The sequence below is a fragment of the Cotesia typhae genome, unplaced genomic scaffold (assembly GCF_013202065.1).
Source record: "Cotesia typhae breed Kobodo isofemale line unplaced genomic scaffold, CoteBio_Ctyphae contig_122, whole genome shotgun sequence".
Taxonomy (NCBI): Eukaryota; Metazoa; Arthropoda; class Insecta; order Hymenoptera; family Braconidae; genus Cotesia; species Cotesia typhae.
Window position 1 is genome coordinate 645,284 of NW_027423714.1, and position 21,670 is coordinate 666,953.

General features: G+C 31.1%; 1 protein-coding gene across 1 annotated transcript in view; it reads right to left on the minus strand.

Moving 5' to 3' along the window:
• Hwt (SH2 domain-containing adapter heavyweight) overlaps window positions 1–21,670 on the minus strand; it is a 180,250-nt gene that overhangs the window by 8,635 nt on the left and 149,945 nt on the right. Inside the window, exon 5 of the mRNA XM_074251687.1 lies at window positions 11,843–14,335. Within this exon, the coding sequence (XP_074107788.1) occupies window positions 11,843–14,335 (2,493 nt within the window). The remainder of the gene's footprint in view (window positions 1–11,842; window positions 14,336–21,670) is intronic.

Sequence of the window (21,670 nt, forward strand, 5' to 3'; positions counted from 1 at the left end):
TTATTTTTATTTCATATACTTATTTTATAGGTACTCTTGAAATACGTCTGAACTTTTCCACTTTTCTTTTCTTTTATCTTTGCTGTTACAAGTAAGAAACGTGGGTATTTTTTTACTCCACTGTACTTCTAACTTCTATAACCGTATGGCATAAAATATTTAAGAAACTCAAGGCTTGTATCTACTTTGGAAGATTGGCGTTGTCTGTTTTATTTAATTTAATCCTTAGATTTTACTAGCCAATTCGTTTAAGTTACTTTCACTTTTATCATTTTTTATTTTTATTTCTTCAAGCTACTTTATAAATTCATTTTACGCGAGCTCTTTTCTCAAAATAATAACAATTTATTAAGAAAATAATAATAAATAAGATAAAATTATGAACTATACCTTTCCACTATGTCAATAATTAAATATAATAAAATGGGGAAAATTAAATTAAAGCATCCTGAAAACACTATTATTATTTATGATTAATGTGCAATGGTTTTAGTAATTATAAAATTTTACAATAAAAAATAATTTTTCTGTACAGTCTCATAAAATAAGAGTATTTTCTTTGCAAGCTCATTTCACTCGGCGCTTTTAATAACTACAGTCAGTGGAGATGTATTTCAATCAATGTCTTGTTCTTTAAGCTGGGTCTTTGGGGAAATGAAAGGGAAAATTCACACAGTAGAAGCGTTTCACATGAAAAAAAGATTCCGAATGCGAATGGATTTGCTCCCGTATTATAGATTATATATTTACTTTAGTGTGAAATCAGTTACTCCAAACAATTACACTGTCTTTTAACATTCGATTCAGTTAAAATGAAAAGAAAAGACGTCAAATTTTAATTTATGTTAACAATACTACTATATCTATGTATATAGTAGTATATAATAGTATATCTTATACTATGAGACCTAGAGACTTGAAATTTGACAGAAATATTCCTCTCGCCGAGTAGAGGTCAGCTAAGAACGGATTTTACGAAATTCCACCCACAAGGGGGGTTTCGGGGGCGATAACAATGAAAAATTCTCGTTTTCAAACTATAGCTCCTATCGACTTCAAATTTGGTAGGAATCTTCTGTAAGAGATGTAGAAATAATCTATCAATGAATTTTACGATATCTCACCCCACAGAGGGTTGAGGGGGTAGGTATTAACAATGAAAATTTTTAATTTCCAAGCTATAGCTCCTATAGACTCCAAATTTAATAGAAGTCGTCTACACGTGATACAAAAATGATCTAAAGAACGGATTTTATACCAAATCACCTCCAATAAAGATCGCGGGGGTGTTAACAATAAAAAATCTTAACTTTTAAAATATAGCTTCAAAAAGCTGCAAATTTGGTAAGGATCTTTTATTTGTCATGTAGAGATCTCAATACGGATTTCAATAAATTCTACTTTCGATTCGATGGAATGTGGAACCTGTCCAAGTCAAAATAATACTCCAATTGAATTTCAAGTCTAGATCTAAAACTACAATTTTATAAAGTGCCCAGCGGAGCGGGCGGGCAACAGCTAGTAAAATATATAAGCATTATGAGGCGTATACTTTTAGATTTTACAAACTTTTTTATACTAAGCTTACATTAAAGAAGAATATTCTCTTAACAGAAACAGAAAATAATAGAATAGAATTTTATTCCCAACTGAAAACTGGATTATAATACATGAATAACTAACGAACTTTGGAGCAGCGGTATAGGGAATCTGCGAACGCGTACAACTTTTCAAATACTTATGTAACGACAAGTATCGACAGCATTCGCACATAATTTTTACACCCTTCAAGAGCCAAATCCATAGACAGCTGGCATCAGATTGAGAGGCAGTGGCAGATCACCCATAGGTAAGATGTATATCTTGTGTCTCTCACCCGATTGCTCCCCGTTCTCTCATTCCTATCACTTGCAAGCAAAGAGAGCTTGGATGGGCGGAAACTGAGACGAACCACGTGCTGGGTACCCTGTAAGATCTCTAGGGAAATTTCTAGTCACGGACTGCTATGCGCTGAATATCTGCTTCTTGACAGTTGAGAAAATAAATACGGAAAGTCCAAACAAATCGGTTTTTAATTTAGTCGAAAATAATCTCTGTATGGTGGAGACTATATAAGTCAAAATTCTAAATTAAAACGTCAGAGAGACAAATTGCGGAAAAAAATCCATGTCGAAAATTTATGTATTTAACATCTCATGTCTCGCGTCTAGATTTTGATCATTTAAAACATTTCCGTGGAAAAATTTTCTGATATAGTCTGATATGTCCGTAAATAATTTTTTATATCACAAATGTAAGCGTCATCAATCTAGCAGTAGCAATACCCATTTTGGACAGATATTATTATTGATTTCTCGGAATAAAAATTTTTAAAAAGGAAAGAAAATTATTTCCAATTAAAGAAACTGTTTTTGGTTTAAAAAAATTTGACAATACCGACTGACGATAATACACTGTCTAATTATGAGATATTAATTACCGACCGGAGTTACGAAGCTCTCAATTCCAGATTAATAAACCAAGGAAATAAATTCTTTAAGCAAGTCAACCGTTCTTGTTAAAAATAATTTCTTAAAAAATAATTCTTTTATCAGGGTAGAATTCACTTAACAGACTCAGTAGTTAATATTCAAACAATAACTAAATAATTGATTGCCGTACTAAACATTGATTACCCTCGCAGGTGTTACATTCACTTGGTAATGCTCTAAAATGTTCTACCGCAGATGCTACCTAAAGATCTCACCCTTTAAACTGTCATCCCTGGTTTAGTTTTTGGCCTCATCATCCTCATCGACATACTAGCAAACACTAGTTGCCTGCTCTGAATGCCTGATGCAGACCGCGCTCCTCATAAAATATAAAATGTCAAGGCAAAGAGGTCCTTGTCTACGACCTTTCTTCATCCTTTACTTGTCCGTCATCACAATTTACCCCAGTTGGCAGTCGGATCACTACTACTACACTACACTGCGCCCGAGAGAGTATTCCCATTAGTCGAGATGAAATATTTTCTGGGGCTCTTACGAGACGACTTTTTTAAACTCCTACCTAAATATTATCATTTTCGATAAAAATACACTTTCTCATTTTATAAACTTGACCGAGCAACCTGTCACCCTGTAGCTGTACTAAGGAATAATTTTATACAAAATAACAGAATGACACTCTATTGTCTTCTAAAGATAAAAGCAAGCCAAACTGTTGGTACTCAACCAATTTATCTTGGATTTTTTTTTTTTTTTTTTTTTTTTTTTTTTTTTTCAAGAACTAAAAACGACCCTTTTTTATGTTACGCAAAAAAAAACTATTAGTTTGTAATGTTTAATTAAAACTGGAAATAATTAAATAACATCAAAAATGGATTGAAAATTGTCTGTCTGGAGTCTTGTTATTTTAATTGTTAAGTTTCATTGTTTGGTCTGGTGAAGTAGTCTGATAGTATTTAAAACTTTAAGGGTTAAAGTCTGGCAAGTTCGGTTGAATGTTTCTAAATTTGCTGGATTTTTTTTTCTAGCCATATTAATTCAAGTGGTATTTTAATAAATTATTGACTCAGTAATAATTGGTAATGAATAACTAGCAACTACACTTATTGTTGAATAACAATTTACCAATCTGTAGAAAAATTTAAGTTTATTATAGTAATTAGATTAAATTGAAAACATCGTGATTGATTATTATAAATTATTGGTATCACATACAAAAACTTAAAATTGATGAAAATTAACTGATGAAATAAATCAGAAGAAGAAATAAAACAAAATAATAATAAAAATTATGAATTAATTTTCAGTATCTATCCTAAGAAGGGATTCTAAGTTATAATTACACATCTAAATAAATTTGTAGCTATCCTGAATAGTACATTGTTTAAGAGTCACAAAAGCTCGAACTTTGAAATTCAATATTATTCAAAGAAATCAATCACAGGTTTTTTGACGCTGAATTACATAAAAAATAATCTGCGTAAATTAAAAAAAATTCCTTAAAAGCACAGTTCAAAATCGCACCTCCTTAAGATCATACGAAGGGTCGCAGATAGTTTATAAATAAATAGTAATAGCTGTAATATTTACATAAAAATGTAGCTTTTATAAATCCGACGTAAAGTTATTCTATTATCTTCATAGAAGATAATGGCAATATTAACTTTAAAATTTTCAAACTTTTATTATTAAAATTTTAAATTACATTTGTGTTGATATGAGTACATTAACTACAGATTTCGTTAATTAACGGCGCTACAGTCCATATTTATACAAACTTTACATTGCATAGTATTAACAGACGCCATTACTTTCTCACGGCTCATTGACAAGATTTTAAAAAACTTTTAATTAGTAAGTATAATTGTGAATTCATAATCTCTCATTGTTCACTGCAATGATAATACAACGATGTTATGTTATAATTTAAATTAATTATATACTCATGAGCACGAGAATTTTAATTTTGCTAGAGGTGATTTTGCTATACTGTATAACTATGTTGCATATCATATTACATGCGTTGAATTTAACAACGCAAAGTTTGACTCGGGATTTCATTTTGATTCATCTCGACATTCTTTCACGGTGAATAATTAAAAATGCATGTGATACTAATTCTGATTCTACAAATTGTGTTAGTGTTCCATGTATTCAGTATGAGCATAACAAACGAATAAAAAACACGAGGAAGGATAAATATATGTGACTAGTACCCTACCCCGGATTTGCTCGGGAAATCTCTTACCGAGGATACTACCTTGAGGATCTCTAATTTTTTGGAAAATAAACTAAAGTCTATTTTACTCACTGATAATGTAACTTTTTATACCAAGAAAAAATCAATAATTTAGATTTTCCTAATTATTAGAGACACGAACAAGAATTGATCAATTTAAAATTTTTAATTATTAAACTAACACGAAACAGTCAATTAGCTTATTACTTTTAAATTAAACATTAGCATGAACGCCTATCAAACCTGATTATAAGTTTAATAGCTCGCGAGATAAGTACGTAATTACCTTGTTTTGGGTTTAAATTATCGTCTATTGCTTCCAACAAAACCGCTTTTGGAAGCGTTCCCAAACGATAATGGCGGGTACAAAAGCTAGACGTCAAGTAATCGCATGTGAATTATATTATCATTTTAAAAAGGATAAAGAAGTCTAGTTCTTAACTTTAAAAATAGCTATCTTTTCGATAATAATTCATTAAGATAAGAATTTACTTTGAAAGTATTTAAAATAACCAAAGACATTGTATCTTTTTAATTTTTACTCCCTTAGATATTCACTTCCCTCTACCGTTATTCCAATCCTCATTTTTTACTTTCTACTCTTTTATTTTTTGATCCCGAACTTTTTTTTCTTTCATCCGAACAGAAGAGCGCAAAACTAAAAGATACGTAACATTCCATATTAAATTCACAAAGAAATGATGTGTTTAGAATTTTTTGTAATGCGTGATTCGAATATTTCATATTTTACAAAGAGATCTACGGGTGCAATAAAGTAATATATTTTGAATACATATATTCCCTTTATCCTTCTATACATTTTAACATCATCTATAGTACATAGGCAGCCATTCTACTCTATAAATCTTGTTGCATGAAAAGACACTAATCGTTGGATTCAATCGACTGTGAAGACTGTGATAGCGCGAAAGAATTCATATTTATTTTTTTTTCTCGTTAACGGGCGTGCTAAAATTATGACGGCTTCCAATTCTCAAATGGCCCGTGATAACTGATTTGTTGGGAATTTTTAGAGAAAAATCTCGACAATACTTGGTGATATTTAATAAAAAAAAAAAAATAAAATCTTGTAGAGAAATTTTCTATTAATGGAATAAAACGCGATAAACTGTCAAAACGTCGGATAAACATTTTTATTATCATCATGATGTCATATCAGCAAAATAACATCTTTTGCTTTTGGTTTGCATGTCATTGAATAATATTTTATGTACTGGATGATTTAAAGTGCTTTTACTGTCAATTCTTATGACACTTCTATCAATAAGTATTTGTGATAAATTTTTTGAGATTGGAAATTCATTAAGAACAGTTCGATGGTTGATTTTATTAAAAATATAAAAAAAATTTATGATATATCAATTGATATTAGAAATTTTGATATAAAAATCATAGTATTCTATAGACCGTTCGAATAATTTTTTATTAACGCGTCGTGACGACATTGCCTCACTTGTGAATGGTTGTAAAGGATAAAACAATCTTTGGTTGATACATATTAATGGACAGATCACAATTTGGTTAAAAAAATATATCTGATTGGAAGCAACATGTTCTAAATATATATTATGAATAATAGTAAGCTAAAAACATTTAATTAAATTTTTAAATCTTTAATTATAGTCAAGCTATTAAACCTTAAAAGTTTGGTGCAAAAACGGTGAATTAATTTCTTAGTAATATTATCGTTACCGTTTGATGGATGATAATAAATTCCGATACGAAGATTACCATTTAAATGGGTTGTAACATCTGTGTTATGGAACGAATGAAAAGAAAAAAAGTAAGATTGATAGGTATTAATAAGCAATCGGAAACAAATCGCAAATTCCCCTTTTCAGAAATTTTTTCATGTACTTTTCTTTGCAGAATACTGTCAGAAACGATTGTGATAATTTTGTTTGTGTTTTGAAATATAAAACCCATTAGACAAATCAATCATTGTTTACGACATCTGAATAAAGAGTAATTCTAATCATTTTATTTGTACCTAAAAATTAAAAATAGATATTTTATTCAGATTTTTATAATCACGACTACATATACGGTAATTTATTTTTCCTCCGTAGGAAATTTTCAACACCAGATTAAATGAAAAAATTATATAGGGGTACACGGAAAAATTAGAATCCGACTGGTTCGTGTTCTACACAGAAAAAAAAATTTACTTGAATCAAGTAAATAATTTTGAAGAATTTCATCGTCTTGGTTTGAGTTGAAAAATTCTTAAGCTAAAAAATTTCACTTGGTTCAAGTAAATTTTATTTGATTCAAGAATTTTACTCTTGATTCAAGTTAATTTTTTTTTTCAGTGTAATCTTCCGTGTATATCTGACCATTTTAGACCTGATGTAGAAATGTCAATTTATATCAAGACATATCAAGCCATATCAAATTTCATATGGACAATTTTTATACTAGGCCATTCAATGTGATCGTGGTATATAATGCGGCCTTTAATTTATTACTAAAATTACCATTTTTCATATAAAAGTTGTGTAAAAATTCATTTATTTTACCTATTCTAATATCCATAAAAATTACAGTATTTTCTTTTTTTATTCTTTCTACTAATGTTAATTTTTTTTTTTTTTTTGTAAACACTACCAGTACAGCGCTCTTAATTTTAAGTTATGCTATGTAAATTGTATAAACTTATTTCGAGACCCTGTTATTGGCCTTCTGGCTGTTGAGTGGTAGAAAAGGAAATAAATAAATAAATCAAGATAAATAAAAAATTACACATTGATATACCAGACCACATCAGGCTATACATGGACATATGATGTCTTATTAGAAAATTTTTTCACAAGATAAGAAATAATGATAAATAATCAGTAGTACAAAGAAGACAATCAAAATAATTTCTTCTGTCAACAAGGCTGACTCATCAAAATGAAACCACAGAGCATAACGAATCCTGTTATTGAGAATTTGCTGTGCCAGCAGTGGCCACATTCATTACAATGTTTCCTCCGTGTCCTCTATTGACAATTAGTCCACTCTACGTTTTGCGTGCTAACGCTCAATCCAACCACGAAATTACCGGGTAGTCATTGATCTACAAACATTGAACCAAAGCATCAGTGAACTCAACTTAACATCACAATGATCGCTATTATTTCCAGAATGACCAATTCAAAGAACGATCTACCTTTTTGCAATTTAATAATTAAAAAGTAATTACAACCTAAAGCTGGTAGACTGAAGGCCAATTATTGTCAAATCTATCAAATTCAAATAAAAAAAAACTGAACCCTCGTGAAACAAAGGGATTGAATTTTGTCATAGGCTTGGCCAAAACTTGCTCACAAATGGCTATTACGTATTCCCGATAAAACGTCTGGCCCACCTGACACTTTAAAACTTTTCCATTTGCTGGCAATATTTCTGCTGTATGCCACGAGCTTTTAGTTAGTCAAGAAAATTCTTAACATGCTTTTGTACCATACGTCGACGTTTGTGTATTGGTTATATTGGAAATATCACGCTCTACTTACAGTACAATCGAAGGGGAAAAAACAAACAGTCTTTTCGATTTTACAGCTTTTGAAAATGAAATCGACCTTTTGTGTCACATGTGTTTTTTTTTTTTTTTTTTTTTTTTTTTTTTTTTTTTCAATAATGAAATCGTATTTTGATACGACTTGTAAAAATCTTATTGTGCAGGATAAATTTTTTCGCGCATTTTTAATAGGCCTTTCTAAAGTTGGAGTGCTCTTTTATTATTTTTTTCATAATAATAAATTTGTCTAAAGTGAAGCGAAAAATCATTAGCTTAGCAGACATTGTACATTAAGACCGATGAAGACTATTGTCACTCAAACTTCTCCAGAAAATGAATTAAGTGGCTTAATTAACATGAAATTTAAGCACTCGGTAATATGATATTATATCGACAAAGAATTATGACAGCCATCAAACACTGACGGGAAATTTTTCACGTTGAGCCTATTTATAATCTAAGAATAAATTTGAATTATGCATCATTGATATGTTAGGAAATTTTGTATTAATCGAAACCAATAAAAATTTTTTTAATGTGGTCATGCATGAATTTTATTTTAAAAATTAACTCTTTCGGTGGACGACAATTTAACGATCATGCGAAATCTGTCGGAAATTTTAAGCGCTACCTTTGGTCGTAAATTATATATGACCATATCAAGCCATAGCATAAACTTTTTTTCCCGGTAATTCTTTTTATTTTATAAAATTACAGTTTCATAAAAAAAAAAAAATAATCATCTACCAATTCGTAGCGAAGCTTCCGGTATTGAATCTTCTTCACTGTTTTTTTTTTATCTTTCGGTAGTCTTATAACGTTCACTATGTAAAATCCGTAAAAGTTCTGTTATTTTATTCTATCACGTTCAATATATTATTAATAAAAAGAAAAAAAATTTTTTTTCTTTTACAGAAAATTCAATCTTCTCCTAACAGCCGGTTCCTACGATTGCAGCGTTGTATTTCTCTCTTAGAAAAAAAGAAAATTGAAAAAAACGCTCTGCTACGCAATAGATTTCTTAATTATTTATTTCGGTGTAAATCGTTCTTTTCGAAATTCTTATTTGTTTAAAAGAAAAACATAAAACTGCAATAGCTTTATAATTATGAGTGCAACAAGGATGGTACTGTTTCTCGTAGTGAGTGCGACGCAAGAAAAAGAGGGGACCGGCTGTTAAATTGCTTTTATCTTCTTGTCTTCCGAGACATTTTCAAAAAACTGCTATTTCATCAAAAAGTATCGTCAGAAAGTTCAGAGGCATAATAATCTTTCCATTTTTCTTTAAAATACAATTTTTTCATTTTCTTTTCTTTAAAAAAAAAAAAAAAAAAAAAACTTTCCAGCAATTGTGAAAGTGTAATTCTCAACTGACTTTTTTTTATCAAGCAGCATTTTTTATAATAACCATAACCGAATAAAAGCTTACGATTACAGAATATAATTTAATAATTTTTCTCATCATCATCAAAAGTAGTAAAATTAAAAATTTAACATCAACAATGTGCATAATTATTATATAGATTGTTACGCATATCGACATTGAGTTTCCCTCAATTTAGAGCGTCTGTTGCCGTAGGCCGGTGCTTACTCGATGTTCACATTAGAGCACTCGCAATTTGGACCACCCCTGTATTCATCGGATAGACGTGACGTGTTCAAAGTCCCATCAAATCCAAGTGTGACATTGGCAGGGGTTCGTATCGGAGCTTGCATATTACACAGCAAAACTTAATTCTACAACTAATTTTATCTTTAACCTCACGCATATACATATATATCCGTATATATTTCCTGTAATAACCAACACCAGGTATTGACTTTCCACATTTTCTGTCAAAATTAAAAATATTATTTATATAGAAAATAGCCGAAGCCTTTATCGAGACACTGTTAATAGTTAATAGAATAATAACAATTATTCGATCTCAAAAGTTATTATAACGCAGGTGTTAAGTACATCTTAATAACGTTAGTTCCTGTCTGGAAGGTTTATAACACTCAGCATCGAATTACGGGAGTTTCTCCCTCGTTCTATGATGTACCTTCATTTTATGTCAACTCATCTTTCCCTATCCAAAATACGCCGTTTTTATTACTCTAATGGTTACCCTTTCTTTCCTCTCCCTCTATCTATTTTTACGTCTCTCCCTTATTCATTTTTGTTTGATTTAAACCCTATCCCATATTTTTATTATAAAATTATTTATTTACCTATAAATCAGATTACACTCAATGTTTAAGTACCTCATATCAGAGAAATTTGTTTGCCTAAACCATATTATCCATGTAGGTAATAAAATGTGATTCATATTTTTATACTGCATGAGATATGAGGTTTAAAGCAGCAAGCCGTCAGCTTTTACGATTTACTTAAATGTTTTAGTATGATTATTTATAAATCTCCGGAAATATAGTGATTATTTTGAGAGATGATAGAACAAGACAACCCTTGGAAATACTGATAATATTTAGAAAAAAGTAGTTTATTTGTCATTAAACTTGCGAAAATGATTAATGTAACAGAGCTCTACCATCAATGTCCATCAAAATCGAAATTTAATTCTTGAGAGATTAAATATTTGAATCCTGATTTGAAATGCCCTCATTTTTAATAAAACTTAGACATATATTGTTGAAAAAATATCGATTTTTGAAACGCAAACACCGACAAGAAATAATGCTTTACTATAAAATATTTTTGGTAATAGAAAAAATATCTAATTCAATTAACAAGTTTTTATGTTTATCATTATTCAAATACATACTCTTTCGAACGTAAATAAATAATGATAACTTTAACCATGAACGAAAATTAATTAAACATTTTAAACAACAGAAATAACTAGTTCTCATTTTACTACTACAACGAATTATAAATCTTATTCTCTAACTCTATCCAATATTATCTTAATCATAATCTCTCCAGTAATCTATTAACCAACAGTTTTCGCAACTACATGCACTGCGGCATAGTATAATCCATGAATGTCTACCTTGCTGTTGATATATTCATAAAATAACACGTCTTGTCTTCTTGACTTCCGCGCTTTTAATCAATCATCTGTCTTCTTTGTATCAACAGTAATGAACATCAACTACTTAAGTTAATAAGATTTCAAAAAAGATCGCTTCAAATTACTTATTCCTCATTATGATTCTTATAGAATACATAATTTCCGCATCAATCACGTACATCAAGTTTAGACGTTAAAATAATTCAAGAATATCATTTTTCTGACATTAAATATTCTATAAGCCATCGTCTAAGACACGGTATTGCCTTGAGCCAAATTTATGTTAACACTACGATTGGAAACTGACCAATTCAATCACAACGTCTAATGTTTGAATTTTCGACTAGTAATAGTTTACGAATCAAGTCAATTTTTTTTTCAGTCCATAAATATTTGTAATCATTAATACTATTTCTTATGTGGACATACATAACAATATATGTTGTTTTCTACCATTTTTTTCTAAACCGTTTTTATTTATCAGTTCCTTACATAAATCTCTTCTAAGAATATTTTCTAAAAGAGTTTCAATGGTTGGTTAAATATTTATTCCAAGGAAAACAATGCTTACCTATAACAGTGAGTGAATCAACATCCCGCACAGAAAGACTAGAAGAAGCTTGAGAACCACTGGATTCAGTACTTTGTGTGCATCTCAGCCTCCTTCTAAGTTTTGGCATATCAAATGGAAGATCCCTAAGGTCAACACTAGTCGCGCTACCAGATGTCGTCGCATCTTGTTGCATAAGAAGCCGCCGCCTGCGAAGTTTCGGCATATCAAACGGCAAATCCGATAAGTCCGGTTCATTATCAACGAAATTAATGTTGTCCATTTGTGACTTGATAACATGAAATCCAAAGGGCTTGCATTTTATTCCCGCCCGAGATTCTATCGATATTCCGCTATCCGATCCTTGAATTTCAGCGTCACCAGAAGACGACGATTGCATCGCTAAATTTATCAAATTCTTATTCTGCGGAGCACGTCGTTTCTTGAATGACGTATCTGTTGGAGAGACTACATTCAAAGTATTGGTAATCGCATTCGTATTAGTATTCGTGTTCGTATTAGTATTGGTATTAACAGGAACATTTTCTGTCATAGCTTCTTCAGGCGAAGCTTTTTGAGAATTATTATTCCGGTTGTTGTCCGAGGTTTCAGACACTGGTTCTTGGGACGATTTGTCGGAAATCGGAGACAGAATATGAAGCTTGGGCGCATGGTAAGTAAGAAAACCCGATACCGGCTGTTGATGATGATGGTGATGATGGTGAAAGCAATTAGTGCTGCCGCTATCTGAGCTGTGAGAACTCAAGCTAGTACTGTGTCTGCTTTCTGAGCTGCTTGTTGACCTGTTGCCCTCACTGGTGCTGCTCCTCAAAGACTCCATACTGCCTCCGCTGCTACTAGTCGCCATACTTTCAGTGCTAGAGTATCCAATTCTGCGCCTAGTCTGGCGCAACTTGAATTCAATGAGTCCCAACTCTCTTTTGGGCCTTGGCAAATCACCTTCAGCTTCATGTGGCCGACCCTTGAACTCCATGATAGGTCTGCTCTCTCTAATCAAGCTCCTGGGCCGTTGTCTTTCTTCCTTCGGCCTGCCTTTGAATTCCAAAATAAGTTCTTTGTCTGTCCTACAACTATTAGACTCGTTGTTATCCTGAATTAAACTCTTAGGTCGACTTTTAATCTCGATAATACAGCCTTCGCTGCTCTGCGGAGATTCTTTGGCCCTTAATGACTTGACCGGCAGTCTTATATCTTTCAACCTCGGGTGATCCGGCTGTGAGGGAAGGTTTGGAGCACTACGTATATTCAACAAAAGGTGGTCTTTATTACCATGAAACTTAACAGGCAAAGGTGCAGTGGATGGAGGCGATGGAGTGTACTCGCGGGCAGGATTTCTCGGAGAAAAACTTTTCTCGTCTCCGGAATTTATTTGGAGGGATTCGATGTCTTGAGATAAACTCGACATATTGTCTGGTGGATTATGCAGCCTGTTAGGTATTGGCTTAGGTCGTAGGAGCACTACTTTGCGCCGATGTTCTTTGCTAGCAAGCTGCTGTGGCACGGTTACGTAATGGACATTTTGGTTTAGCTTAAAGGCTTCTGTAGAAGAACTAGCTCTAGATTGAGCAGTGCTTATGCTTGTTCTCATCTGGGAGTGCAGCACTGGATGATTTGTGACTCTGTCGACGTCATCCAGGTCGTCATCGGAACGATTGACCTTGCAGTCGAAGGCTGTTTCGTATAAATGCCGTTGTCTAGCCATCTCTTCGTCTTCAACTTCTTCAACATCAGCAGCTTCTTCTTCGCAGTCAGCCTCGTCTCCAGGTTTTTCAGTCTCACCGTCGTACTCGTTCTCAACCAGCACTGGCTGTTGAGGTTCTATTCGACGTGTTCGTCTTAGCTTGCGCACCTGATGTCGCGCAACTTTTACCGGCGTCTCTAACTCATCCTCGTCAGGAGAAGCAACACACAAACACACTGTTGTTGGTAAATCGTGGCTTAGAAGACGATATGGAGGCATCAAGGTGTGGTCCCACTCTGTGATGATGCACGATGAGAGTATCTCGTTGCTTTTGGATTGAAGTGCATGCTCACTTTCGGCGGAACTTACCAAATCTTGACACGGTTGTTGTTGAGGTTGTGGTTGCTGCTGTTGAAGATTAGATGAAAGACTAGAAGACCCGCCGTCACCGGCCACGGAATTTCTTTTGGGAAGTGCTGGGGTTCGCGATTTTTCACTTGGTACGTCGAGACTTACGCTCTTTCGGTATTGATTTAGCTGGGACTTTGACTGTTGGTCGGATGTCTTAAAGAGGTCCCCGTAGTAGTAAGGTGAAGGATGACGAACTGGTTGGTTGGAGTCAGTAGGAGAATGATCGGGGACGTGAACTAACGCAACACAATCGACTGTTACACCGTCATTGGTTTCACTTTTTTCGCGGTTTAAAGACGATTCTTTGCCTATTGTTGATGCTCGGGAATGACTTTTGGACTTGCGACGGTGAGGTTGTCCAGTGAGGTTTTCATTTATAGAAGAATCTGATGCTGAAGGATCTACAATGAAGAAAATTGAAATATTTTAAGTTAAAATTTAAATTTCTGCAATGGAATGAATTATTTACATTTAATGTTCGTTCACTTTTTCATGATTATCTTAAAAAGAATTTTGTTTTAGTCATAATCACTATTTTTTAATATTTAGAAAAAATATTTTTTGAATATTAATAAATCTTTTTTAATACTAAAGAATTTTTCTATCAGTGTATAAAATCTCAAAAACTCGAAATTTGAAGATTATATAGAATATTCCGCGTGAGTTAAAAAAAATGTATCTGGTGGTACAACTACCTATAGTTACAATTCAAGCCAAAAAAAGGTAGAATGCTTGTACAGATAATGCCATAAAATCACTTTTTACGATAACGGTTTTGCTCTAACCTGTTTTAAAAAATCATTTTTTTTTCTTTATTTTTCAATAAATGTTACAAACTTTATATGTTATTGCTTATTACTATTATTATATTTTCGAAATTTTTATTAATACTAAATTTTAACGGAGAATATAAAAAAAAAACAGTTATTTAAAAATGATAGGCTTAAGAATAGTAAATGCCTTGGAGCTTGTGGTTATGTATACAAAAGAGCTGGAAATAATGGGGCATTATGCTCTCTCTGTAAGGACTGAGAGTATAACTTCGCCGTCTTTCCTTGTTCAATTACCGAACAGACTCCACAAACCATACATTTCTGGTTGTGACAGGTACTACACTGTTCCAGAGGTATCGTAAACTTTCGCAGAAATATATGGGTAGCAAGAAGTGGAAAAAAAAGCGAACAAAGCTCCACCAGAAGATCAGGACGGTCAAATGGATAATAGAGTTCTAGATTATAAAAGATGATTCATATTCTTCAGACTATTACACAATTAATTTAAAATAAATGAAATTCACGCGGATAGTTACTTAGAGTGTGACTTATTATTATTATTATCATCATTAATGTTAGTATTCAGATTTCGCAAACTTATAGTTCGGTGATTATTTAATTAGCGAAAAGTTTAAATTAATTTTCTCAAAGTAGTTTATGCTAATATAATGAGCAATATACTAATTACTCTGGAATATTAAAGGAAGCCGAGTAAGTACTTCTTTTATTCACTCAATACTTTGATGCAAGCAATTATGTTAATCGTAAATATTATCGATACAAAATATCTTATTTATAATAAATAATATTTAATTAATTAATTAATTAGGTTGAAACATTTTTTGCGCGGTTGAATTGTGTCGATTTTTCAGCTTACAAAACTTTTTAAAAATACTTCAATGTAATGCTACACAGGCTGTGCATAATTTTGACGGATATTATGCCGCACGGAACGATCTCAAATACATAAATTGAAAATTACGGAAGAAGCTACTGCTATAAAAAACTAAATGTTTCATAAAAAATATATGAATATTTATATCAACAGCTGCTTTATGCAAATATTACAGTTTGGTTTTGAGTTACTAAAATGTAATTTCTTTCATTTAAACCAAGCAATAGCGGTAATATTGATTAAAGATATTACTGACTTGTTTCAAGAATATTTACACACCTAAAATTTCCATTATTTTCTATATTATCAAAATAAATCTCAAATTACGTTCCAAATAAGTAGAAGAAAAATACTTTTCTTTTTTTTAAGTTTTGCGATATTTTCGATGAATAAACTTGTTCTTGAACTGAGAACAATAAATTCTTTAACATGCTTTTTACAGAAGTTGAATAAGTGATTGCATTTGAAAGTTATTTGGAAAAAACGAAGTAAAAGTATATAATTTAGAATTTTCAAAAATTTCAAATTTCTGCTACTACTAAACTAACCGACCGATTTTGTTCATATTTAAACTCTAATTTGATAATTGTCTGAAAAATATGTGCCAACTTTCATCAAGATCCACTGAGAATTGCAGGACCTAGACTGGACGCATGTCGCTTTATATTGTAGATATATGTCAGAGAGTAAAGTACAGTGGAGTATTTTCTGACGAAGTGATGAGAATATTTATATTTTTAGTAATTTTAAGAAATGTACTGATACTTTAATTTTTTGAGAATAGTTTTGGAAAAGACAGTCCTGCTTTGAGATCGAGAAATTAACTCAAAACGAATTTCAATACAAAAAAATCTTGATTCAGGACATGCCTCTAAAATTAATTAGTTTTTTTTTCAGTGCAGTATCACAAAGAGGCAGTGTAAGCATTTTTATGATACGAAATCATATTCAATAAAATCTAGACCCTTAACGGAAAATCATAAGCAATTTTATCTCAAAATTACGGTTAAAATAAGAAATAATGCATTAAGACTAATAGCAGTAAAATTTGAAAGAGTCTTTCATCAATCTTGATTAGTAATGAAGAATTTTAAATCAGGTTGATTATGTGAGCTGAACGAATTCAGTGGGCTACCGCACAGCCCAAATTTTGCCATCCCTAACAGGAAACGATTTAATTCCAAGGGTACGTGGTCCGAGGCGAAACAACCCGGCTGTCCTGACGCCTGTGCTAATCGCCGAATAGCTTGGATATTGATTACCGATAGATAATCTGATTTGGGCGATATACCCGCACTCACGGGGTGGATAGTTATATACTGACGAGCTGGATAGTTCAAGTGCTCGCTCAGACCCAGAGATTCAACACACTCTCACTCCGGCGATACACCCAGAGTACGCGCAACCCTCTAATGAATCTATTAGAGAACATTGAACGACATCGCTTGCTTGACAATCACTGCTGATACATGAGTCACTGCTTGCTCAGATAGGAAAAATTTTTTTTATTTTACGTTGAATAATTTACTCTTCGTTCTACATGAATTTTTATTTTAGCGTAAACTATTTCATTGAAAAATTATGAATTATATTATTCACTATCAACGTGCAGTCACGAATCATGAATAAATAATTTTAGCTTCATGAATTTTCGATACTGTCGATTATAATGTACATAGTTTGGATGTTTTTTACGTAAATTAAAAAAATAACATTGCTATGACAGAATTAATTATCAATAATTTAATAGATAATGTCAAAGAAAAAATCAATAGAGTAATCAAATAATTAAAATTATTTTAAATATACAGAAAATTGTAAAAGGTCATAAAATTTTCCTTATTCTATTAATTATGTGGATTAATGTTTGACAGAAAGCGACATTCACATATACTAAACACAATAAACAAATTTCACAGAGTAAGAAATTTGAATCTATTTATAAATAATCCGAAAACTTATTGAAATCAAGTAACTATTACTGAAAACCATACAAAACCTTGAAAAAACAAAAATTCAGGTCAAGATCTTTTCAATAATACTAAATTTAGATTAAAAAGGAAAAAACTTTATTCTGTCCATCGTATAAATTATTTTTGACAGAAAAACTAAAATTTATAAGCAATAATTTGCATTAAAAATATTCAAATTTGTAGTAAACATAATTCCATTTAATAAATGTCACCATAAAACAATTTGATAGCTGACTTTAGGTGACCTCATATTCATATATAAATCCAAGATGAGTAGAAGGACGAAAAGTTGAGAGCAATATGAATGCTCCTTCCATAAAGATTTTACACAAAAGGCTAAAGCTCTAAGTTCGTTTCATCCCGTTTTTTTTTTATTAGATATTGTCCTCGTAACATAACTGAGGGTGGAAGTAGTAGGCTGACTATTGGATGTTAAGGGCTGTGAATGTTGAGAATTTGAGAAAAAGAACCAGTTGGATAAGAATAAAAAAAATTCGGGGTTAAAGTACTCTACCAATTTCTCGGCGGGTGGGCCACCGAGGATTATTGAAACCGTTCACATCAAATGTATTGTCACATTGAGAAAAAGATTATCTTGAAAGTCTTCCGGTAGTCTAAGCGAAGCAAAAGCCAATTTCTGTTATTGCGGTACGTTATTGAACTATATATGGGCATTTTTAGATCTGATATTCTTCCTCAGAGGCATGTCTTCTTATACTGTTTCAGAAATGTTGTATTTTATGAATTATGGCAGTATTTTTGTTATAACCTACTTTTTTATTTGCTAACACTACCACTCGTTTTTTTTTGTGATCATGACTGTTTCCAAATTTACTCATTTAGAAATTTTTTGGCTTAAAATAAGTCGATTTTTTAAATATTTAAAAAATTACATTTTTTTGTGAATCAACTGATTTTGACTTTAAAACGTTGTTGAAACCATGAAACCATGAAAAGGCACAAGTCCAAGTCAAGACTTTTCCAACGATATCAAATTTAACCATAAAAACCTATTTTATCATACACGGAAAATAGTAAACTGTAATATTCACTCGGATTCCGGTTAGTTTTTATAGTTTCAAACAGTAAAGCGGACATCGGGGTGGCAAAAATGTAAATATTACAGAACTTAATGTAGAAAGTATAAAAGCCACAATTTATAATTTAATATCCAAAATAAGTAATTAGTAGTTGTCACTATAGTAAATAACGACTCTTTTATCTTTAAAAATTACAGTTTCAAACAGTAAAAATTGCCATTTTAATATATAGTCCATATTATGAAGAGAAGGGGAACTCAGATAAAAGAGAAGAGGGTCTCACTCTGGGAGAATTTAATATTTCAAACAGTAAAAATTATACTTTTAAAATATACATTTTACCAGTCTAAGCAAGTCAATAATTACAGTTTGATTTTTAGCGTTGCGTTTAAAATTTACCATTTTACTTTTTAAATATTGACGTTGCTTGTATTAGAAATTTACTAACTTTATTCTATACTTTTTACATATCATAACATCATTTTTTAGGTACGAAATGATAAATATTAAAGTCTGAATTCTTAATTATTATACTTTAACATTTTAGACATTTACATGGCGAATATTACTGTTTGAAATAGTATTTTCTTCCATGTAAAGAGTAAATTGTAAGGTTTAAATTGTAAATATTACAATGTGAATAGTAAAATCATGATTTTACCGTTTGAAGTGGTAATTTTTAGCAGTTGATCATTACTTATTATAAATCGACTGTTATTTATTACAGTTTACTTTTTTCCGTGTATAAATACACTAGCCACAAAATTTTGCTTATTCTCTTAATAATGTAGATTAAATCAATGATTTTTCGTGATTTATATCTTAAAATCGTTTCATTTCAATTAATGTCAAATTAAAAAAAAAAAAAATTATAACTGGTTCTGCTAGAAATAAAATGATAATATCATTTATACATTATAACTTGAGTACGGTTCAATTTTTAAATTGCATACTCAAGATTGTGGTTTCATAACTTTGGAATAAGGAAGCCGTTTATCTAACACCTGGTATTTCCATAACTACGAACTAGCTGAGAAAGATTTATGCAAGAAGTTCAAAACTGTTTCAACTGTACTTGTAAGCGAACGGAGAAATTTTAGTTGATTTGTTTGGAGAAAAATTCTTTTAGTATAGTCTTTACTCAGGACCGTCTTCAGTACTTTACTTCACATAAGTAAACATGAACCCTCTGAAATAATTATTATATTTATCACTGTGAACATTGAACATTTTTTTGTTGGAGAAAGATTTAAACGATCAAAATAGTGGATGTATGTCCTTCATCCTTAGAATCATGTTCCTCTCTGATGTTCCTCTTTGATTACAGATTGTGTACTCTTGATCTTGAGGGATTAAAGTCAGTGAGAGTGAGCAGAACAAAAAGCGTCGTCGTTGTGCCGGTAGACCTCACTGACACAAGACTTCAAACTTCCCAATGATGACAAGTGCTAAATTAAAAAGACTTAGGAGGGTTGTACTGGTTGTTTGCCCTTTGAATTTTTTTTAAGTGCCAATTACTTGCAGAAAATTACTTACTTGAGTAAATTCATTTAAACCAATCTCGTTTGCTTCATAATCATACTTAATTCGTTGACTTTTAAACATTCTTACTTAAATTAATTCGCCTCTACAATAACCACCACCCCTTTACATCTCACCGTCGAAAAGGAAGTTGCATTACGATAATTATTATCTGAACTTAGGCCACATCAAGGATGCTAATTTAACTTTTTAATAGCCAACGAATTTGCTTTTAAATTTACACGCAAACGACAAAGTTTCGTCAACTTAAGTTACTTTTTAATTTTTATTACACAAAACAGAACAGACTCGATAATAACATTATTAAATTTTGGAAATTTGTTTTTATGACTTTGTTTCGTAATTACTTTTTAGTACACTCAATTTTTATTAGCCTTTTTGACCCATTTAAGAAATTGAACTCAAGAACGACGCAGTGGTGCTCTGGAGTAAGTAAGATCTTTTAGTTTGATTGCATCAATATAGAGTTTTATTTTATCTCAATGTTAAAAAAATAGATGAAATCTCAATCAGGAATAGAAAAAACTTTTCAATTACGAAATTTTTGAATTGGAAATTTTAATTTGACAATTTAATCAAAAATACTAATAATTCGATTTTTGGTAGTCGACTAATTTTTGTTATAAAATGTACAGATTAGTAAACGTGTCACACATAAAATGGCAATCGACAGAAATCTAACAATTTTTAGAATTTTTATGAAAAAGAAAAAATTGTAACAAAATTTAACGTATAGAGCTTTAAGAAAACTAACTTTGCTAATTTAAAAAAATTTTTTTTGAAATTCCCGCTATAAAAATTAATAATTTGAAAAAATAGAATGTTATTGATTTTTTTAAATCAATTAGTTGAGCCGTTTTAAAGACTGAATAATTTTTTTTGGTTTTCATTTTTTGTCTGTTTTTCTGAATTTAGCCGATTGATATAAGACATTATTACATACAATTTTTATAATCAAAATTCTGCTTTGAAGGCCGTAAAAAAATCAAATTGGACGACGCGTTCGAATGGTAGTGCGATTTAAAAATTCCAAAAAATATTATTTGAAAAAAATCCTCAGATTTTTTAACTAAAAAAAAACTTTCCCCTAGTTAGCCTCGAGAGTCAACTGTATTTTAGATTTTTTTATAATCATTAATTCAATCTTTGTTGATTTGCGATCTTTTTTTTTTTTTTTGTAATTTTTCAGTTTAAAAATGTGTAAATAAAATTAAGACTATATCATCTATTAGAAGGTTCTCTTAATTAATATTATATAAGTTATATGCATAATTAATTGCAAAAGCTTTCGTAGAATTATGAGATCTGTGTCGGTAACATTTCTGAAATTATAGCAGTAATTTCTATGATACACTGCGGTCGATTTAAATATGCGTACATGGTAATCATTTCTGTCTTTCGTGCTTTGTGTTCTCTATAAATTATTCAGGTATTTATTTTTAGTTAAGTAATTGCAACAAATGATAATAATAACAAAGTTTAAGTAGTATCTTTAAGAAATTATTTCACAATT